The 19,008-nt window shown below is 36.1% G+C and overlaps 1 protein-coding gene across 1 annotated transcript in view; it reads left to right on the forward strand.

Annotated features, from left to right (window-relative positions):
* LOC107585412 (acyl-CoA oxidase-like) overlaps window positions 1–19,008 on the forward strand; it is a 52,527-nt gene that overhangs the window by 30,650 nt on the left and 2,869 nt on the right. Inside the window, exons 12-14 of the mRNA XM_016272428.1 lie at window positions 4,502–4,589; window positions 7,294–7,364; window positions 12,822–12,923. Coding sequence (XP_016127914.1) covers window positions 4,502–4,589; window positions 7,294–7,364; window positions 12,822–12,923 — 261 coding nt within the window. The remainder of the gene's footprint in view (window positions 1–4,501; window positions 4,590–7,293; window positions 7,365–12,821; window positions 12,924–19,008) is intronic.

The following is a 19,008-nucleotide window of genomic DNA, read 5'->3' on the forward strand; positions in this document are numbered from 1 at the left end:
TCACTCTAGCCCTCCGGTCGTTCCTCACTATAGCCCCCAGCCTCTGCTCACTCTAGGCCTCTGGTCGTTCTTCACTCTAGCCCCCGGCCTCTGTTCACTCTAACCCTCCGGTCGTTCCTCACTCTAGCCCCCAGCCTCTGCTCACTCTAGCACTCCGGTCGTTCCTCACTCTAGGCCATCGTGTGTGACGCTGTGTTTCGTTGTGAAAGCGAAACTACTTTGTTTGGCCTTCCAAAAATGGACACGACTAGAAATCAGTGGTTAAGTTGTATTTACAACACTGTTCCAGAACACTTCAACCCAAATGACAAATGAATTTTGACAATATGGGACCTTTAAACCGCATAAACACATTTCATTACACCAAATACACAAAATAATGTTCTTTTTAGCAACATCATATGACCCCCTTTAAAAAGCATGTAGCCTATAGTGATGGGTAAAACTGAGCTTTTGAAAGTGAAAATGGCCAAGTATGGTGTCCCATTCTCGGAATTTGTGCTCTGCATTAATCCCATCCAAGTGCACACACACACACCAGTGAGTAGTGAACAAACAAACACACACACATACTGTGAACACACACCCGGAGCAGTGGGCAGTCATATTGCTGTAGCGCTCGGGGAGCAGTTGGGGGTTCGGTGCCTTGCTCAAGGGTCTCACCTCAGTCGTGGTATTGAGGGTGGAAGAGAGTACTGGTCATTCACTCCCCCCACCGGCAATCCCTGCAGGTACCGAGACTCGAACCCGAGACCTTTGGGTTACAAGTCCGACTCTCTAACCATTAGGCCATGACTTTCGAAAGTTCGAATCAGTTGAACCACAGTTGCGTTCGAAATGCTCTTCGTATCGCGAATCATTTGATTCAGATCGGGACTTCGGAGCGCGTATCGCGCATATTGTTTAGATTTTTTTTTTTATTATACAGTACAAAACATTAAACCATCAGAAACAAAGCAAAGAAAACAGAAACTAAGTATTCACAAAAACAAATCCCCTAAGAAAATTAACAATGTTTTTTTTTGGAAAACCATGGTTAATTTTCAAAAGGGAGGTGTTGCCAGGTAAAAGAAAAAAGTTATAAATCTACACATAGGATGAATATGCAGTTCTCTCCTTAAACATGAAGAGGTCAAACAACAGATTAATGAGTTACTCCAAATTTGGCAAAAAGCTTATGCACGTGATCATAATATAAGTCAGAAATTGAAGTGAGTTGCTGTTTTTGTCACTTTTCTTTTGAAGATTCATTCAATTGTTTGGCAATATACCCCACACAGAGAAACTTTGGTCAGATTTTTCTTTTTTTTTTATGTTCATCCAATTTGTAAGTGACTTTTCTTTCTGTTTTAAATATGTTTTCTTTGGATTGTTTGAGTGCTCAAAAGAGAATATAGGAAAATATAACTTTATTTGTGTTTCCTGATAGCTAAATTTCACATACATAAACAGAAATCTGGCTCTAAACCTCTCTTTTCTTTATTCAAAGTTGGTCTAGACAAGTATATTGAAACTATCCAAAGTTCTGTTAATCCTAAAGCAGTGAATTTTATAGTTTCCAAAGTCGGACATCGCTTGTTATGATTTTCAAGAGTGTAGGAAATTAGTCGTGGTGCAATGACATGTCCCTGTCAATATCCAGCAACTACTATCCTACACCCTTGCCAAGATCCTAAAGCATGTAATCAGATGTCATCTCTTCAAAATGTATTTCAAAACAAGATTATTTGTACTATGCTGTTCACTTTCATTTTATAGTTCTCTTGCAGTCATCCTTTGTTAGAAACATCTGAGACTAACCTGATAAAAACACAAATGTTTAAAAGTTTCCCTTTGAAACAGGAAGATTTTGTGATTTCTGTCTTCTGAATTAGTGCAAATTGAACCAGTTGTCGCATTATTTGCAACAGCTTGCATTTTTGTTAAATTTTTGTTTTATTATGAGTTTTTAGCAAAAAAACGTTAACCTGAGTTAGACAGGACATACAGTATCAAACAGTCCCTCCAGGATTTTGCGATCTTGCATTTACAAGAATCAAATTGAACCAGTTGCTGCATTATTTGCAACAGTTTGCATTTTTGTCAAAAACAATGTTAACCTCAGGGGGGAAAGCTATATTAGCTAATCAATATCTCTGAGCACAAACAAACTGATCATCACGTGTTCAACTGTCCTGCTGCTGTATTACAGTGAATTGCATTTGTTAAATGAGCAGCAAAGGACTGGCCGTACAGAGCACTGGGACTTCAAAAGGAAATGAAAGTTTGGATTTGTCAGAACTACAATTGATTTCAGTAATAAAAAAAACCAACAACAACTAACTACTATTACTGTAATAGGTTGTTTGCATTTGACGTGCACTTGACGTGCAAAAAGCAGCTGGAGGGCAGGAGGTGATTTTTTCTATATAGGAATTGCTAGCAGAAACTCAAAATGCCTATGTTTTGCGTTGTTTATGGATGCTCAAATTGGTCAAACCGAGAAACCGATGAATGAGCTTTCATCGTGTATGAAAATTTGTTGTTCATAAGGGAGGAAAAGGCAAGAAATTGACTGAAAAACGCAGGTTTATCACCGGTAAACTGAAGCGCTCTTTTAACTTAACCAAACGCATTCTATATGAGATAAATCAGATATACATCAAATAAACACAATATTACAACGTACAATTGCACAAAAGGCTGCAAACGAACAGCGCGCATCTGAAGTGTCTCTGAAGGAAATAATGCATTATTTATCGGCTTTAAGATATCGGCCAAATTTTCTTATCGGGCCGATACCGATAACAGAAAAAATGAGCATTTATCAGCCGATACCGATATGGTGGCCGATATATCGTGCATCCCTAAAAAACAATGTTAACCTCAGGGGGGAAAGCTATATTAGCTAATCAATATCTCTGAGCACAAACAAACTGATCATCACGTGTTCAACTGTCCTGCTGCTGTATTACAGTGAATTGCATTTGTTAAATGAGCAGCAAAGGACTGGCCGTACAGAGCACTGGTACTTCAAAAGGAAATGAAAGTTTGGATTTGTCAGAACTACAATTGATTTCAGTAATAAAAAAAAACCAACAACAACTAACTACTCTTACTGTAATAGGTTGTTTGCATTTGACGTGCACTTGACGTGCAAAAAGCAGCTGGAGGGCAGGAGGTGATTTTTTCTATATAGGAATTGCTAGCAGAAACTCAAAATGCCTATGTTTTGCGTTGTTTATGGATGCTCAAATTGGTCAAACCGAGAAACCGATGAATGAGCTTTCATCGTGTATGAAAATTTGTTGTTCATAAGGGAGGAAAAGGCAAGAAATTGACTGAAAAACGCAGGAAAAAGTGGCTTAATAAACCTGCGTTTGCTGTCGGGAGCAGCAGAGTCGGATAATGCTCGTCTGTGCAAATGGTTAATATAAGATATAATAATATATTGAGATATTAATAAAGAAATGTATAAATAGGTACAGGGCTGCCAACTGTCACGCATTCAGCATAAAACAGTCAGAATTCACTCAATGCCAAACGCTACACATAGACACGATGTAAATAAGATACTATATGTGCAGTTTAGAGAGCTTCATTGATTATAACGGAACTTTGTGAGATTGCGATAATTGGAAGTTTGAGTGACAGCATTTTAGTTATGACATGGAAGCGCTATTTGCTCGCTTTCTAGGCTATAATCAATTCATAATTTGAATAAAAGTATTGTTTTACGTCCTGCAAACAGGACCAACGGCCACATACCCTGTACATGCAGCAAAGTTTCAGGAGTGACATATATCCCGCATCTCTCATATAAATGTGGGATTCACTTTCGAAATAGCTTTTTTGCAATCAGGGTTAGTTCAGGTAAGCAATTGCTTAGCCTATATTCACCACCTTGATGGCAGAAAAATCGCTCCTCTTCATAGCATAAGGATCACGTCCAACATATGTTGTGATTTTCTGTTTATACCTTTCTCTTATAGTTCTAAACCAGTATAGTACGGACTTTCCTCCATCTCATCCATTCTGTTTTTCACTTCCTGCCCTCCATCTGAATTTCGTGCGTCATCAGAATCACGTGATTGCAAACAAGCTATTATATAGTATAAATACATAATGATTATTGGTGGGGTTTTACTGCAAATCAACACAAAAATCAGTAATACAATTTTGAGAAAAGTTGCAGCAAATTTAGTCATTTTGGGCCACAATAAAAAAAATTAATAATAAAATCGAAATCCTAAGAGAGTTTTTCTCTTTTTAGGGAAATATCAAAGTGTTTAAATACTTAATACACATTAAAAAAAAAAAAAAAGTCTTTCACTCTGCCTAATACACAGTGGTTATGTTGGTTTGCTAGTCTGATGCAGGGGTGGAACATTCTCATTCTAGAGAACATTTGATTGGACAAAAATCTGTGTGATGCAACACGAGTCATCAATATTTTGTTCGGTTTTCCTGAAACTGTAAATTGTAACAAATTGCATTCAATGCTATTTATTCCCTTGAACAGGTAGAGAAAAACAAAGATGAGTTCTTCATGGCCTGGAACGCTTGTTTACATCACGTGACCACTTTGGCTATGGCACACATACACAGAGGTGAGAGAAAGGGGAAGTTTATCTACATTATTTATAGTCCATGTGTTGCACAAATGTCAGCAGATGTTCTTTTTTACATCCAAATTCTCACAAAAGACTTTTAAATGATATCAAAGGGGTCCAAAAGATCACCCTGAATGATGACGGGATGCCATATGCACAACGACCCCAGAAAGTATTTGGACACTGAAGCCACACATAAAAAGAAACCTCTGAAAGTCACTGAATTACTAAACAAAATAACAAACCACAAAAAAGTGTGACACTTTTCATGAAAAGTATTTCACAAAAAGATCAGATGGTTGAAAGTCATTGCAAAAAGGGGCTTAGAAATGGGAAGTTAGTTCTGAGAAAAACTGGCACAGCATTTGATTGCAAATGACATTGGCTTTGAAATTCAGAAATCTAACTGTGACTCAGGTGCTTAAATACTTTTTTGTAAAATTTGCATGCATCTTAGCATCACATTATCTGCAAATTCCAATTAAGGAAACTAAGGAATTAAGGAAGTTAGTGAATTGCCAGATGGTTTTATCAACTGCAGACAAATAAAACCTCAAATTTAATTTGTAATTACACTTAGGATGACAAAATGGCTATTCTTAATAGCATTTTTGTCTTAGGATTTTTCAACTGGAAATTCAAAGTTAAATTTAAGTTACAGATTTGAGCAACAATTACGGTTTAGTGATTTCACTGTATTTATTTATGAAATAATTCCAATAATAATTCAAATAAACATATAATCAATATAAAATCAATAAATTGAAATCAAGTCTAATTATTTCAAAATTATTATTTTATTTTTTTGAAATAATAATTAAAAGAAATTTGTAACACATCAAACAAAGAAACCTTTTTAATCTTGATAATCGTATTTATCGTGAGCAGTGTTTTTGAAGTAAAATTGAAGGGTTTTGAAATATTTGTCCATGAAAATAAGTCAAAAGACTAATTTAAAGACATTTGTTGCAGTGAGGATGTTGCTGCAACTAATCCCTAAAAGCTAATTTTCCTTATTTTACAATTAAATGTGTCCTAAACTCAAGAAGCACATTGTATTAGTAGTGTATTTGTGTGAGGTCTAGAGTAAGTGATTCATATGCCCTTGTAGACTATAAACTCACCACTCGTCTTTGATCATTAAAGACACTGTTCAACTTCCCTTTGACTTTCTGATTCACTCTTACATTCAGTAAGCAACAGAAAGGTGCTGTGCATCTGATGTTCTAGAGTATTTCCACAGTGCTCAGTGTGTGTGTGCATGGGTTTGTGTGTCAAGATATATTTTCCTCCCCTGATAGCAAATTTCCATTCTCTCACCCTCCTCCCACACACTTACACACACACACACACACACACACACACACACACACACACACACACACACACACAGATCATGCGCTAATTTTCTCTGAGATGGTGCTGATAACATTGAGATGAGGGGCTTTTATTCACACTTTACATGAGTGTTCCAGTTTGGGCTTTCATTTATGATATTAATACTGACTTAACACGCATGATTGTAACACATAGTAGCGGTCACAGATCACAGAATATCTATTGCATTGTTCAGTGCCTCAAATCAGTCATAGAGAGTCACAGGCACTGTAAGGAGATGCAAATAGCCAACTCTGTCAATTCAAGCACTTTTGTCCATTCAAAGCATGGCATAAAATCTGCCATAATATGATATTTTAATATAACAGTTGTTTTAAATAAAAAAAAAATCAATTTTTATAGGCTCCTATCATGAGAAATTACATTTTCCTTCATCTTTTGAAATAAAAGAGCTTAATGCACTATGAAAATGTACTGTACATTTTGGAAATTTGTGCAGTTATGAATGAAGAATGATCAGATGAATAAGCATTTACTCTCAATAATGTGACTGTAGGAAAGTTCTCAGAACTTTAGCTAATGTTCAGGCAAGGTTCTATCAAAGTTATGAACAAACGTTCTTCTGGTTAGCAGAACATTCATTGGAAGTTATCTCGTCTTTAATAATATTCTCAAAACGTTAGCACAAAAAACATTATGCATATTTTTTTCCTGAAACTTCGGTTGGACATTCGTCTTAACATTTTTTTTCAAAATGTAACATTCGAAAGTAACATTCCCAGAATGTTTGCGAAACGATAATATTAAATGTTGGGGAAACGTTTTAAGTCATTTTTAAAACTGGAACATTCCAAAAGAATGTTTTTGTAACTTAATTGGAACGTTAGAAAAACGTTCTTAGAACATATTTTTGTTAGCTGGGAAAGTTCTACCTTTCAGGTAAATAGATACATCACATTTTCGGTAGTTTGCTTACTCTAGAATGCAAATTCACTAGCTGAATCCAAAATATGATGATTTGAATGATAAATACATTTCTGTTTTAAATTGTTTTTGGTCTTTCCTCTTTCAAGCTGAAATAAATATTGCCTAGATAGAAAACATCTGCCCGGGGGTGCAGCAGATTTTGGTACATCAAAGCACTGCTTCTCATTTCAAATGTGAAAGGAGTGTTTCTTAAAGACAAAGTGTCTCATTTTATTTTAAGGGTCAGGGAGAAGGTGAAAAATAGTCATAAACCCCCCCCAAGACTTTACTGTTTTCGATGCAAATAACTTGGACCTAAGGGGAAAAAATGTGTAATGCAACTCCCCCTTCTTATTTCACTATTATGCTGTTAATTTCTCTAATTGTGTTTCTGCAGTGACCTTGGAGCAGTTTGCTCTCGCCATACGAGAATGCCATATCAAAGAGGACCGTGCCTTGCTCAACAAGGTATGTGTGAAGTGCTGTCTCTCTGCTCTGTCTGCTGCTGCATGACACTCTTTTTGTCTTTTGACTCATCAGCCGGTTCCAATGGAAAGTTCTCAGAAATAACAACAACAGCCTCGTGCCCACTCAAAAAACAATAAACTGAGCTTCTCAGCATCGCAGGGAGATTTCAGAGGATTCCACTCTAAACCACGTGTTTGGAAAAAGCAGGCTGCAAAACTGAGAAAAGGGGCTAAATTAGTGTAAAGGGCCAGCATGATAAAGCAAGCTACACTTTTACATTTTACAAAAAAAAGGGTGGTGCTTTCCATGCAAAAGTAATCACCACAATAATTTGGTGTTCTGGGTTTTTGCTTACAGGCCCAAGTCTTTTGGGTGGGCTCTTTTGAGTTGGGCCAGTAAGCAACCATTCAAAATACTCTAGCAACTTGGGCTGCCTCCCTAATAGTCAACTAAATGTTAGTTGATGAGAAGAGGCTTAGTCAACCAAAAATTTATTAGATAGTTAGTGTCAGAAAAAACTGTCCGCGTTAACGGAGTCGTCTTATAATCAGGGTCGTCTTATATTCGGGCCAATATGGTAGTTTCGCTTTCACAACAAAGCACACAGCATCTTTACGACATGGCGGCAGCAACAACAAAACTACAGCGAGAATAAAAGTTACGCCTTCTTTCTTTGCGTGAACATTTGGGCGGCGTTATGCAAATCTTCCCACATCGTGACGTAGACATGTGGGGGCGTGTTATTAGAACGAGCCGTTTTAGGTAGGTGTGGCTGACTCTTAACTTTTATAAAGAATATCTCTTTGGATTTGAGACTTTAGTCTTTGCAACTTTACAGATCTTCTTTATGCACCAAGAGCTTGTAACACTCCAAAGAGAAAGGAAAAATTGAAATCGCATCATATGACCACTTTAATATCCAGAAAATATTTCACATTATGGAAGTGAAATGTGTTCAAATACGTCATGCGTTTACTCTGATTAGCCGAAAATGAAAATATCCATATATTGCATGAACTACTTTTATGGTGCTTTTTTGTATTACTTTGTATAAAAAGAGCAGAGTGAACATTCAGCCTAAGATCTCTGTATGTGCTACAGAAAAGAAAGAATGTCATACAAGTTTGCAATGACATGAGGGTGAGTAAATGGTGACAGAAATGTTGAAGAAATTAGTTTCTGCTCTTCGTGGGACAGCTTTATGATAAAATTATTTCAACAGTAATTCATTGTGGCTTACGAGTGGATTTACACATTTACACATATTGGCAGTGATATGACGCAGAAGTATCAGGATGTGCGCTGCAGTCATATGAGTAACAGATTAGCCGCTGAGCCGCTGAGCAGAACTGCACTGATCTCAGCCCTGCTGACAGCAGCTGTCAGGCCCTCTGGAGAGCAGCTAGCATGAATAAATCTCAGATAATGACCTGGTTCCTGGCAGGTCATGAGGTGTGCTGTCACACTAGTCCTGTGATCGAGAGACAAAGCGTGCCAGTGAGGAACAGGAAAACCTCACTTCCACCTGTTTCTTCAAACTTCTGTTGCTGTTAGGAGCATGCTTACGATTCGCACAGTCATGAGACCTGTGATCTTATGTCAGTTTTACATTTCAAATTGATTGTTTCTAGCATCTGTCCAGTGCAAAAAAGTGCAGATGCCAGAAGTATTTTTGAACGTTTATGTTTGGAATGGAATACTAACTTAGTACTTATTGAATGCTGTGCAATACACACTATTTATTTATTTTATGCTTATTTAGCAATAAACCACAAATATGACATTTTAATTTAAAAATGAACAGTTTTATATTCCTCCATCGCTTGTCATTCACAATGCTGTATGCAAATGTAGTTATTAAAGAATCTTTTTTAAATATAATTTTAGCTTAAAATCAAAGTTTGCAATGTGGTGATTCATTGGTTGGTTATATACATGCATACAAATGGTTATATATATTTGATTCATTTGTGTGTGTGTGTGTGTATACACAAATACACTCAAATTAATTAAACAAAAAATTGTAATAAATGTGTGTGTGTGTATATATATACATACAGATTTGGTGAAAGTATTGTTTTCTGAGTGTAGCTTAACTGTTTTAAAGGTTAAAAATTACTAACTTGACCTGGCTTTAACTGTGAAAAGCAAAGCATTTCATTCTAGGAAGAAAATATTCCTTCTGATATCAGCTGTTTCTAACTAATAAGTAGCAAATCATAGTTCATGGCGGTGATGTAACTAAAGCATACTGGCAGTTTATTGTTCCAAACTTCTTATTTCAAAACAGGAAAGGAAACTACTCTCGTCGATAGACATTTTTTGGGGTCTTTAAGCTTTTAATAATTACTATTCAGTTGTTCTGATGATTGTGCGTAATACGCATGGTTTCAGTTCCCATAGCTGACGCGCCAGTTTTACATTTCAAATTGACTGTTTCTAGCATCTGTCCAGTGCAAAAAAGTGCAGATGCCAGAAGTATTTTTGAACGTTTATGTTTGGAATGGAATACTAACTTAGTACTTATTGAATGCTGTGCAATACACACTATTTATTTATTTTATGCTTATTTAGCAATAAACCACAAATATGACATTTTAATTTAAAAATGAACAGTTTTATATTCCTCCATCGCTTGTCATTCACAATGCTGTATGCAAATGTAGTTATTAAAGAATCTTTTTTAAATATAATTTTAGCTTAAAATCAAAGTTTGCAATGTGGTGATTCATTGGTTGGTTATATACATGCATACAAATGGTTATATATATTTGATTCATTTGTGTGTGTGTGTGTGTATACACAAATACACTCAAATTAATTAAACAAAAAATTGTAATAAATGTGTGTGTGTGTATATATATACATACAGATTTGGTGAAAGTATTGTTTTCTGAGTGTAGCTTAACTGTTTTAAAGGTTAAAAATTACTAACTTGACCTGGCTTTAACTGTGAAAAGCAAAGCATTTCATTCTAGGAAGAAAATATTCCTTCTGATATCAGCTGTTTCTAACTAATAAGTAGCAAATCATAGTTCATGGCGGTGACGTAACTAAAGCATACTGGCAGTTTATTGTTCCAAACTTCTTATTTCAAAACAGGAAAGGAAACTACTCTCGTCGATAGACATTTTTTGGGGTCTTTAAGCTTTTAATAATTACTATTCAGTTGTTCTGATGATTGTGCGTAATACGCATGGTTTCAGTTCCCATAGCTGACGCGCCAACAAGGTGACTTCCATTTCAGGCGAACCCTCGTTCGGCGTGGCCTGATAAGAAGCTCAATGGCTCTGCGATAAGCCATTGATTCTCTACTTTCCATATGAGGAAGGGTGCAGAACACAAAGAATGACAGCCAGAGAGATCATGTGCCTCTATATGTTTATTTTGCTTTACGGCGCACGGTTTGCTACAGGTCAAAGGTTATATTATTCCTCTTAGTGTCCATGCTTTACAACTGATTGCTTTGCATGCTCTGTTTTTTTCCTGTCCAGCTCTTTGATGTATCTAGGTGGTTTGGTTGCTACCTCACCTCTGAGGAGAAGAGATATTAGATCGTACCGCTACTGTTTTTCCATCCCCTTCATCTTCTGTATAACATCCTGTACTCACTCAAGTTGGTGCATGTGAAGAGGCCTACAGCTTGTGTAGGGTCCTTCAGATATGGAAAAAAAGAACTTAACATACACGGTGGTCAGCAAGTATTTTCCACTTACATTTTTCGGCCTTGCATTGTGCTGATACTGAATGCTCTCAGCCTTAGATGGCGACACACCATTCACAGACTATCTGGTGCGTATTGCACACGAAAATAGTGGCAGAAATGAATTGTGATTGATTGGTTTTAAACAGTTTCCAGGAGTCAGGGTGCACATTTTTATCAGTCCACCGGGAAACAAAATGGCTTTCATGAGATCCCAGGGAGTAATAATGAATGTTTGATCTGCCAAAGTCTGTCAAGTTCATGTCGCTGAATCTTTGAAATGAGTTTTGTTTGACACACTTAAGACTGGAATACACTACACAACTTTTAAAATCTTTAAAAGCACTAGGCATCATACACTACCAGAGTCATTCTGAACACAACAAATGAACGCAGAAACATTTTCTGTTAAATCAGTCAAAATCTTCAGACTGGCTCTGACTTTTGGCAAATAGTGTCGACTCACCCATTCTACAAATCTGCATTTCTGGGTTACTGCATTGAATATTTTCTTTGACAACGGCCGTAAATTATAAAACGATTGTGAGGGGGGATTGCAAACTTAACCAACTTGATTCGCATTTATTTCCAGTTGAACCCAAACCTCAAACCGTAGCTGTAAACCGCTGGAATCGTCTGGATCCAGTCAGATTTGCTGAATTGAAAGTGCTGTTTGTTTCTGCATGTGAAACTTGCACATCAGGCCTGACAGACTTTTCAGACAGCGCTTGATTCGCAGCATTTTGACAGCATTCACTCCCTTAATTTGCTTCATATAAGTCTGCTTTCTTTTTATTCTTTTAATCTCTATATTTACTTATTTGTATATGTACAGCACTTTGGCATACACTAGCTGTTTTTAAATGTGCTATATAAATAAACTGACCTTGACCTTGACCTATATTTCAAAAGTTGACAAATAGGTTTGCATTGCATTTGCAGTTTCTGCTAGGGCTGTTTGATTCCAAAAGTTTTGGAATTGATTCTGCTTCCAAGAATCGATTCCTCAGTGTTGTTTCTGATTCTTTTTTAATTCTTTTTTTTTAAAGATTGGATGAATATGTTCTCCCTGTGACTACATGATATTACGCATATGACATTACATGTTACCTTGTTTTCAGTGTCCTTAGTATTATAATGAGATCAGTGTCTATTATCTCTTCATGTAGTCCAGAGTGGCGCTCAAAACCATCCATTGTGGACAACACAATGTTTCACCATTTAAGACATTTTAGACACCTAGAACAAAACAGTGTTTGTGTATCAATGTCTGTATTGTGTTTTAGGTGCAAAACTTTAATGTAGGAAACTTGTCCAGGACATAGGTTAATCAATATTTGTCAATCGTATGCTATTCGAAATGCAGGATCACAGAGTGACAACAAAGCTCATTAACTTAAGTGAATGAACGTTTAATAATCAGCTATGTGTTCACAAAATGTACTCTATTTGAATGTTTTAGCGTGACATATCATGACATGGAGTTGTCATAGAATGGCTGCAATTATTTTTTTGAACCGATTCATTTAAACGAACCACCCAAAAGAACCGGTTCAGAGAAATGAATCAGACTTACACGTAATGCATTTTATAATTTGTGACTATTTAATATGCATTGCAGTGCAACTACTGCAACCTGTTAATATTAAATATGCATCAGATGCAACATGTGCAAATCAAGCCTTTGTGTTAAACTGTGTTGCTAATGTGTCTTTTCTGTTGCGCTATTGCATATTTTCCTGTTTCTCCTACAGTTCTGCCTTCTTCATGGCACTAGTCTGCTGTATCAGGAGAGAGCGTGGTACCTGGAGCACAACTACCTGACCCCCAACACCAGCCGACAGATCCGCAGCCAGGTATTAACTCATTTGACAACCCGTTCTCATTACCAAGAAACTGAAGCATTGTCAAGCACACTGTTAGCAGATGCTAAAGGTGTCGCTATATCAATGAACTAGGAACTCGTTTTCAATTGGAAAACATTGGCATCAATGCACAGACGTGATGGGAATTGGAGTATGATATTGTCATTATGGCATATATGTTGTGGTATGATTTGAACAGCCAAAATAATTCACAATAATGCACCATTCTATAGTTCAATTGTATATTTTGAATAATATGCGACTACATTGAAATAGCAGGGACATTTTTAGCTATTAAAACCTAAAGTTTCGATTGGTTCTTTGCATGAAGATATTGTACACCTTCAGAGCACTTGGAGTTTTTTTGAGTTTTTGCAATGCTGTGACTGTACTTGTATCTGACTGTTATGCATTTTATATTGTTGATAAGTTAGTTTAGGGAAGAGGTTGGGGTTAGGTACTCAAAAATATCTAAACACGCATAAAAATCACATCTAATTTTACAAAGGCATGCAGAGAATTACTCAGATAAAACATTTAGTTTATAAAAACATTATTTTTTAAATGTTTCTAAAATGTTTAAATGTCCTGTTTTCTTGTCATGATTCGAACGTTATGTAAAGGTTACAAAAACTTTTTTTACAACATTCTGCTAACATTATTTCTAACATTATTTGAAGGTTTATTTTTAATATTGTAAGAGCATTGAAATGTCCAGTTGTGTTGTCATGATTAGAACGCTAATTTAAGGTTACAAAAATGTTTCCTACTAACTTTTTCACCCAAAATATATTATTTGATCTTTAATTTTTAATATTCTAAAAACGTTTCTTGTTGTGATTGGAACATTTAAAGGTTATAAAAAAAGTAACAAATAACATCATAAGGACGATTTGAGAATGTTGTTCTTCTAAGAATGTTTTCTATGAGAATGTACAGTATATCAAATATGAACTCTTTCCCCGCCGTTGACGGAATTTTCCCTCATTTATGAGACAACGCTTCCCCGCCAATGATGGAATTTTCTGGCTTTCTGTGTTTTCACTGGTGTACGGTAGGGGGCGCTATTACACATCTTCGGAAAGAGTATTGAACGTCTGAATCGAAACATGCCAAGAAGTAGAAAAAAACGATTGCGTATGTAAGCAGATGGATATGCAAAATAATGCAAACATTAAACAGCATATAAATAAAAAATGCCTAACATTACCGAATAAAATGATGATCGAGGAAGTGGTATAGGATCGTGCAAGCTTTAGATGTGTTGATGGAAGCAATCTATTCCATCTATGTTTTGATCATCGTTCTGAATCTGATCCAGACATAGTCTTTTACAAAAACACCGTTTTCTCAGCTTTTTGTTCAAAATGTTGCTTTTTTTCATGAAACCTACCCACATTGAAGCTAGAAAAGAAGCTAGTATAAAATGTTTTTTTTTCTTTGTTTGCTTTTTTTTTTTTAAAGCAGAGGCTCTGTTCCTTGTTTTGATAAAACAAATTGCATGTTCAGATATATTTATACAACAAAATATTCTGGGTGCCATTAAACTTTTGTCAATGAACTAGGAACTCGTTTTCAATTGGAAAACATTGGCATCAATGCACAGACGTGATGGGAATTGGAGTATGATATTGTCATTATGGCATATATGTTGTGGTATGATTTGAACAGCCAAAATAATTCACAATAATGCACCATTCTATAGTTCAATTGTATATTTTGAATAATATGCGACTACATTCAAATAGCAGGGACATTTTTAGCTATTAAAACCTAAAGTTTCGATTGGTTCTTTGCATGAAGATATTGTACACCTTCAGAGCACTTGGAGTTTTTTTGAGTTTTTGCAATGCTGTGACTGTACTTGTATCTGACTGTTATGCATTTTATATTGTTGATAAGTTAGTTTAGGGAAGAGGTTGGGGTTAGGTACTCAAAAATATCTAAACACGCATAAAAATCACATCTAATTTTACAAAGGCATGCAGAGAATTACTCAGATAAAACATTTAGTTTATAAAAACATTATTTTTTAAATGTTTCTAAAATGTTTAAATGTCCTGTTTTCTTGTCATGATTCGAACGTTATGTAAAGGTTACAAAAACTTTTTTACAACATTCTGCTAACATTATTTCTAACATTATTTGAAGGTTTATTTTTAATATTGTAAGAGCATTGAAATGTCCAGTTGTGTTGTCATGATTAGAACGCTAATTTAAGGTTACAAAAATGTTTCCTACTAACTTTTTCACCCAAAATATATTATTTGATCTTTAATTTTTTATATTCTAAAAACATTTCTTGTTGTGATTGGAACATTTAAAGGTTATAAAAAAAAGTAACAAATAACATCATAAGGACGATTTGAGAATGTTGTTCTTCTAAGAATGTTTTCTATGAGAATGTACAGTATATCAAATATGAACTCTTTCCCCGCCGTTGACGGAATTTTCCCTCATTTATGAGACAACGCTTCCCCGCCAATGATGGAATTTTCTGGCTTTCTGTGTTTTCACTGGTGTACGGTAGGGGGCGCTATTACACATCTTCGGAAAGAGTATTGAACGTCTGAATCGAAACATGCCAAGAAGTAGAAAAAAACGATTGCGTATGTAAGCAGATGGATATGCAAAATAATGCAAACATTAAACAGCATATAAATAAAAAATGCCTAACATTACCGAATAAAATGATGATCGAGGAAGTGGTATAGGATCGTGCAAGCTTTAGATGTGTTGATGGAAGCAATCTATTCCATCTATGTTTTGATCATCGTTCTGAATCTGATCCAGACATAGTCTTTTACAAAAACACCGTTTTCTCAGCTTTTTGTTCAAAATGTTGCTTTTTTCATGAAACCTACCCACATTGAAGCTAGAAAAGAAGCTAGTATAAAATGTTTTTTTTTCTTTGTTTGCTTTTTTTTTTTTAAGCAGAGGCTCTGTTCCTTGTTTTGATAAAACAAATTGCATGTTCAGATATATTTATACAACAAAATATTCTGGGTGCCATTAAACTTTTGTGAAAATGATCAAAAATACTGGTGGGGGCTGGCATCTTTAAAAAAAAAACACTGGTGGGGAAAGAGTTAATAAAGTTATAAGAGCATTCCATAAACATTACTTTAATGTTTTTTAAGTTATATTAATGTTAGGACAAAATGTTCTTAGTGACAGTTAGTGAGAACATTCCCTGTTGGCTGGGTACATGCATCTTGATCTAAAGCCTTAGGCAAGCAATTGAAAGTAATGTAGTTGGTCGACGCTTAGGAATACCTTTAGCATCTTAATAAGTGACCATGCTTCAATTTTTGACACATTGAGAGCGAGAATGGGTTGAATTTGACCAGCAACCACATCAGGAGGGTATCAGCATGCTGTCAATCAGTCTGTAGGCAGTTAAGGAGGCGCAAAGCCTTTCTGCCGCCCATCTGAGGCTGTTTTGGATTAGACCTCCTCATTAACCCTTCGCACATTAGCCGGAGTTTACAGAGAGAGACAAAATGTGAACATTACCATTGTCCACCTTGAACACACACACACACATAAAGTGGCCAGTTGTTCACAATTAGCTGTGATTAAACAGCCAGGCGGCCTCATTGGGGCCCACACAGGAGCCGAGAGGACAGCAGGGTCGACACCGGTCTGTCATGCTGTATGCTGTCAGCAGGTGCTTTACTGCATGTTTACCACTTGAGCAAACCCAATACAGCCGCTGTCTCTGTGCAAACAACCCCCTCTGTTCTCTCAGAGCGACTGCAGCGGCCGCCGCACGTGACTGAAGGCATGTGCTTACGGTTCCTTTCAGCGCGCTCATATGAACTATTGTTATATGTTTTCAATGGCTTATTGAAGATAGTTTATCATGTGACAGGCTGCATAACGTGGCGAAAATAACCCGATCGCTTGTTTATAATTAGCTGCTGTTCACTTAAGGACACGCATAAGAATCACAAACCAGATCTCTGGTATCTCGACTTTTCCACCTGGACGGCACTGAGATTAAATGGAGAGCAAATCGAGACTTTGCACATTTGGCTCCAGTGATGTCAAATGTGTCAAAAGATTTTAATGTCTCACATTGTGCTCAAAGTGTGCAATCAAAAGCTTCAATATGAACAGTTCTCAGGCTAAATGATCTGAGCTGTGATGTTATAAGTTATGAAAATGTTATTTCTGAATGTTATCTGAACATTCAAAATGTCCAGTTTAAAAAAAAAAAATTCTTGGTTATACAAATGTTAAGGGAACGTTCCATTGCAAACATTATGAAAATGCTACTTTTGAATGTTCCTTAAACTTTCTGAATAAGTAGTAGCATTTTGTAAATGTTAGACAAACATCCAACTAAATTATTGTGTAATATATTATGCATAAATAACATTTTTGTGCAAAAGTTTTGAAAACATTATTAAAGGGGACATCGGATGCAAAATTCACTTTTACATGGTGTTTGCATATCATGTGTCTTAGCACCCTATAATAATAAAAATCCATTCACTCATTTTTTTTAAACCCCCAAAAACCTCAATTATCGAGCCGTTTTGATTTTCTGTGCAGTATGATGTCATACTCTTCAGGCCCCGCCCACGACCGCTGACGGACTGTCCCATATTAGCATATTTCCGCCCTCAGCTAGTTGTACGGTCTCTGTCATTATCTCCGGACTCGAGCAGTTGTAGCGACAACAATGTCTTGTAAGCAATGCAGGTGTTTTGTAGTTGGATGTAAAAGTGAACATAAGAGTTTTCATTTTCGCCCGACATCAAAGCCACTGAAGACGTAGTGGACTCGTTTTGTTTTTAATGGTAACTCGCCACCGAATACACAAAAAACAGAATTGAGGGGCGGGGTGAGCAGTAGCTCATTATCATTTAAAGAGACATGCAACGAAACGGGTCGCTGTGAACAGAGCTGTCCTTGACAAGGTTAAAAAGGGTGTTGTTATACACGACCATTGAAGAATTTTAACCAAAGTATGTTGCAGACATTTCATGAAGACTCATGCAATGTCAAGCAACTTGTGGAAAATGGGCATCTGATGTCCCCTTTAAGAACCGGATAATTTACCAGCTAATAAAAACATGTTCTGAGAACGTTTTGCTAATATTTCGTTAAGTCATGAAAACGTTATTTCAGAATGTTCTCTAAACGGTTTTTGAAACCGTTCGTTTTTTTCTTAGTCATATGAATGTTAAATGAGCACGCAAACACTTTTATTATAAGTGTTATATTTGACAATTTGTAACGTTTAAAAAACATTACATGAACATCCAACAATAGATTCAGAAAGAAAACGTTCCATGAACGATGTATAGACAACATTTTTGTGCTGATGTTTTGAGAACGTTATTAAAGCAGATAGCTTTGAACAAATATTCTATTAACATTATAAGCATTTGTTCATAACTTTGAGAGAACATTGTCAGAACGTTAGCCAAACTCCTGGGAACATTCCCTGTTAACTGGGCATCCATATTCATTTTTAGCTTTATGCTCTTACTGTTTGTTAACTATTGACTTATTTGTGTCTACTTTCATAGACTCTGAGAACTCTATTAGGTCTGCTGAGTTGTAAAAGTGCAACCCATTTTCCTTTGGAACTTTTATGTTTACATTAGGACTCACTATATTTGTCTTATTTTCGGTTGAGTGGGAGTTGCTGAAGAAAAGATCTATCCATGGACGAGATGAAAACATGTTTTGGACAGATAAGAGTGAGCATCTTTGCCTATCGTCTAGTTTTCCATGCCGTGGAATAAGCCATGCAAATAACGTCAGGCTCAGCGAGCTTTGATTGGCATTACATTTTGTTATTGATCTGAGAGTCAGTGGCTGTTGAAGATAAACCAGAATATCTCTGTTGCAGAAACAGTACTGAGTGAACAGACGTCTCATCCCAAATCACTTTCATTAATAGTTTTCACTTTCATCAAGTTTATTAAGAATGTATTGTTTGAATGGATTTCATTGAGCTATACTTCTCTAAGAGAAAGTACTGTAGATGAGGTTGTACTTGAATCAAAAGTAGGGATATAACGATTAACCGCGAGCCGGTTGAAAATCGATTTAAATA

This window comes from Sinocyclocheilus grahami, unplaced genomic scaffold (genome assembly GCF_001515645.1).
Source record: "Sinocyclocheilus grahami isolate Dianchi unplaced genomic scaffold, SAMN03320097.WGS_v1.1 scaffold70.1, whole genome shotgun sequence".
In the NCBI taxonomy this organism is placed as follows: Eukaryota; Metazoa; Chordata; class Actinopteri; order Cypriniformes; family Cyprinidae; genus Sinocyclocheilus; species Sinocyclocheilus grahami.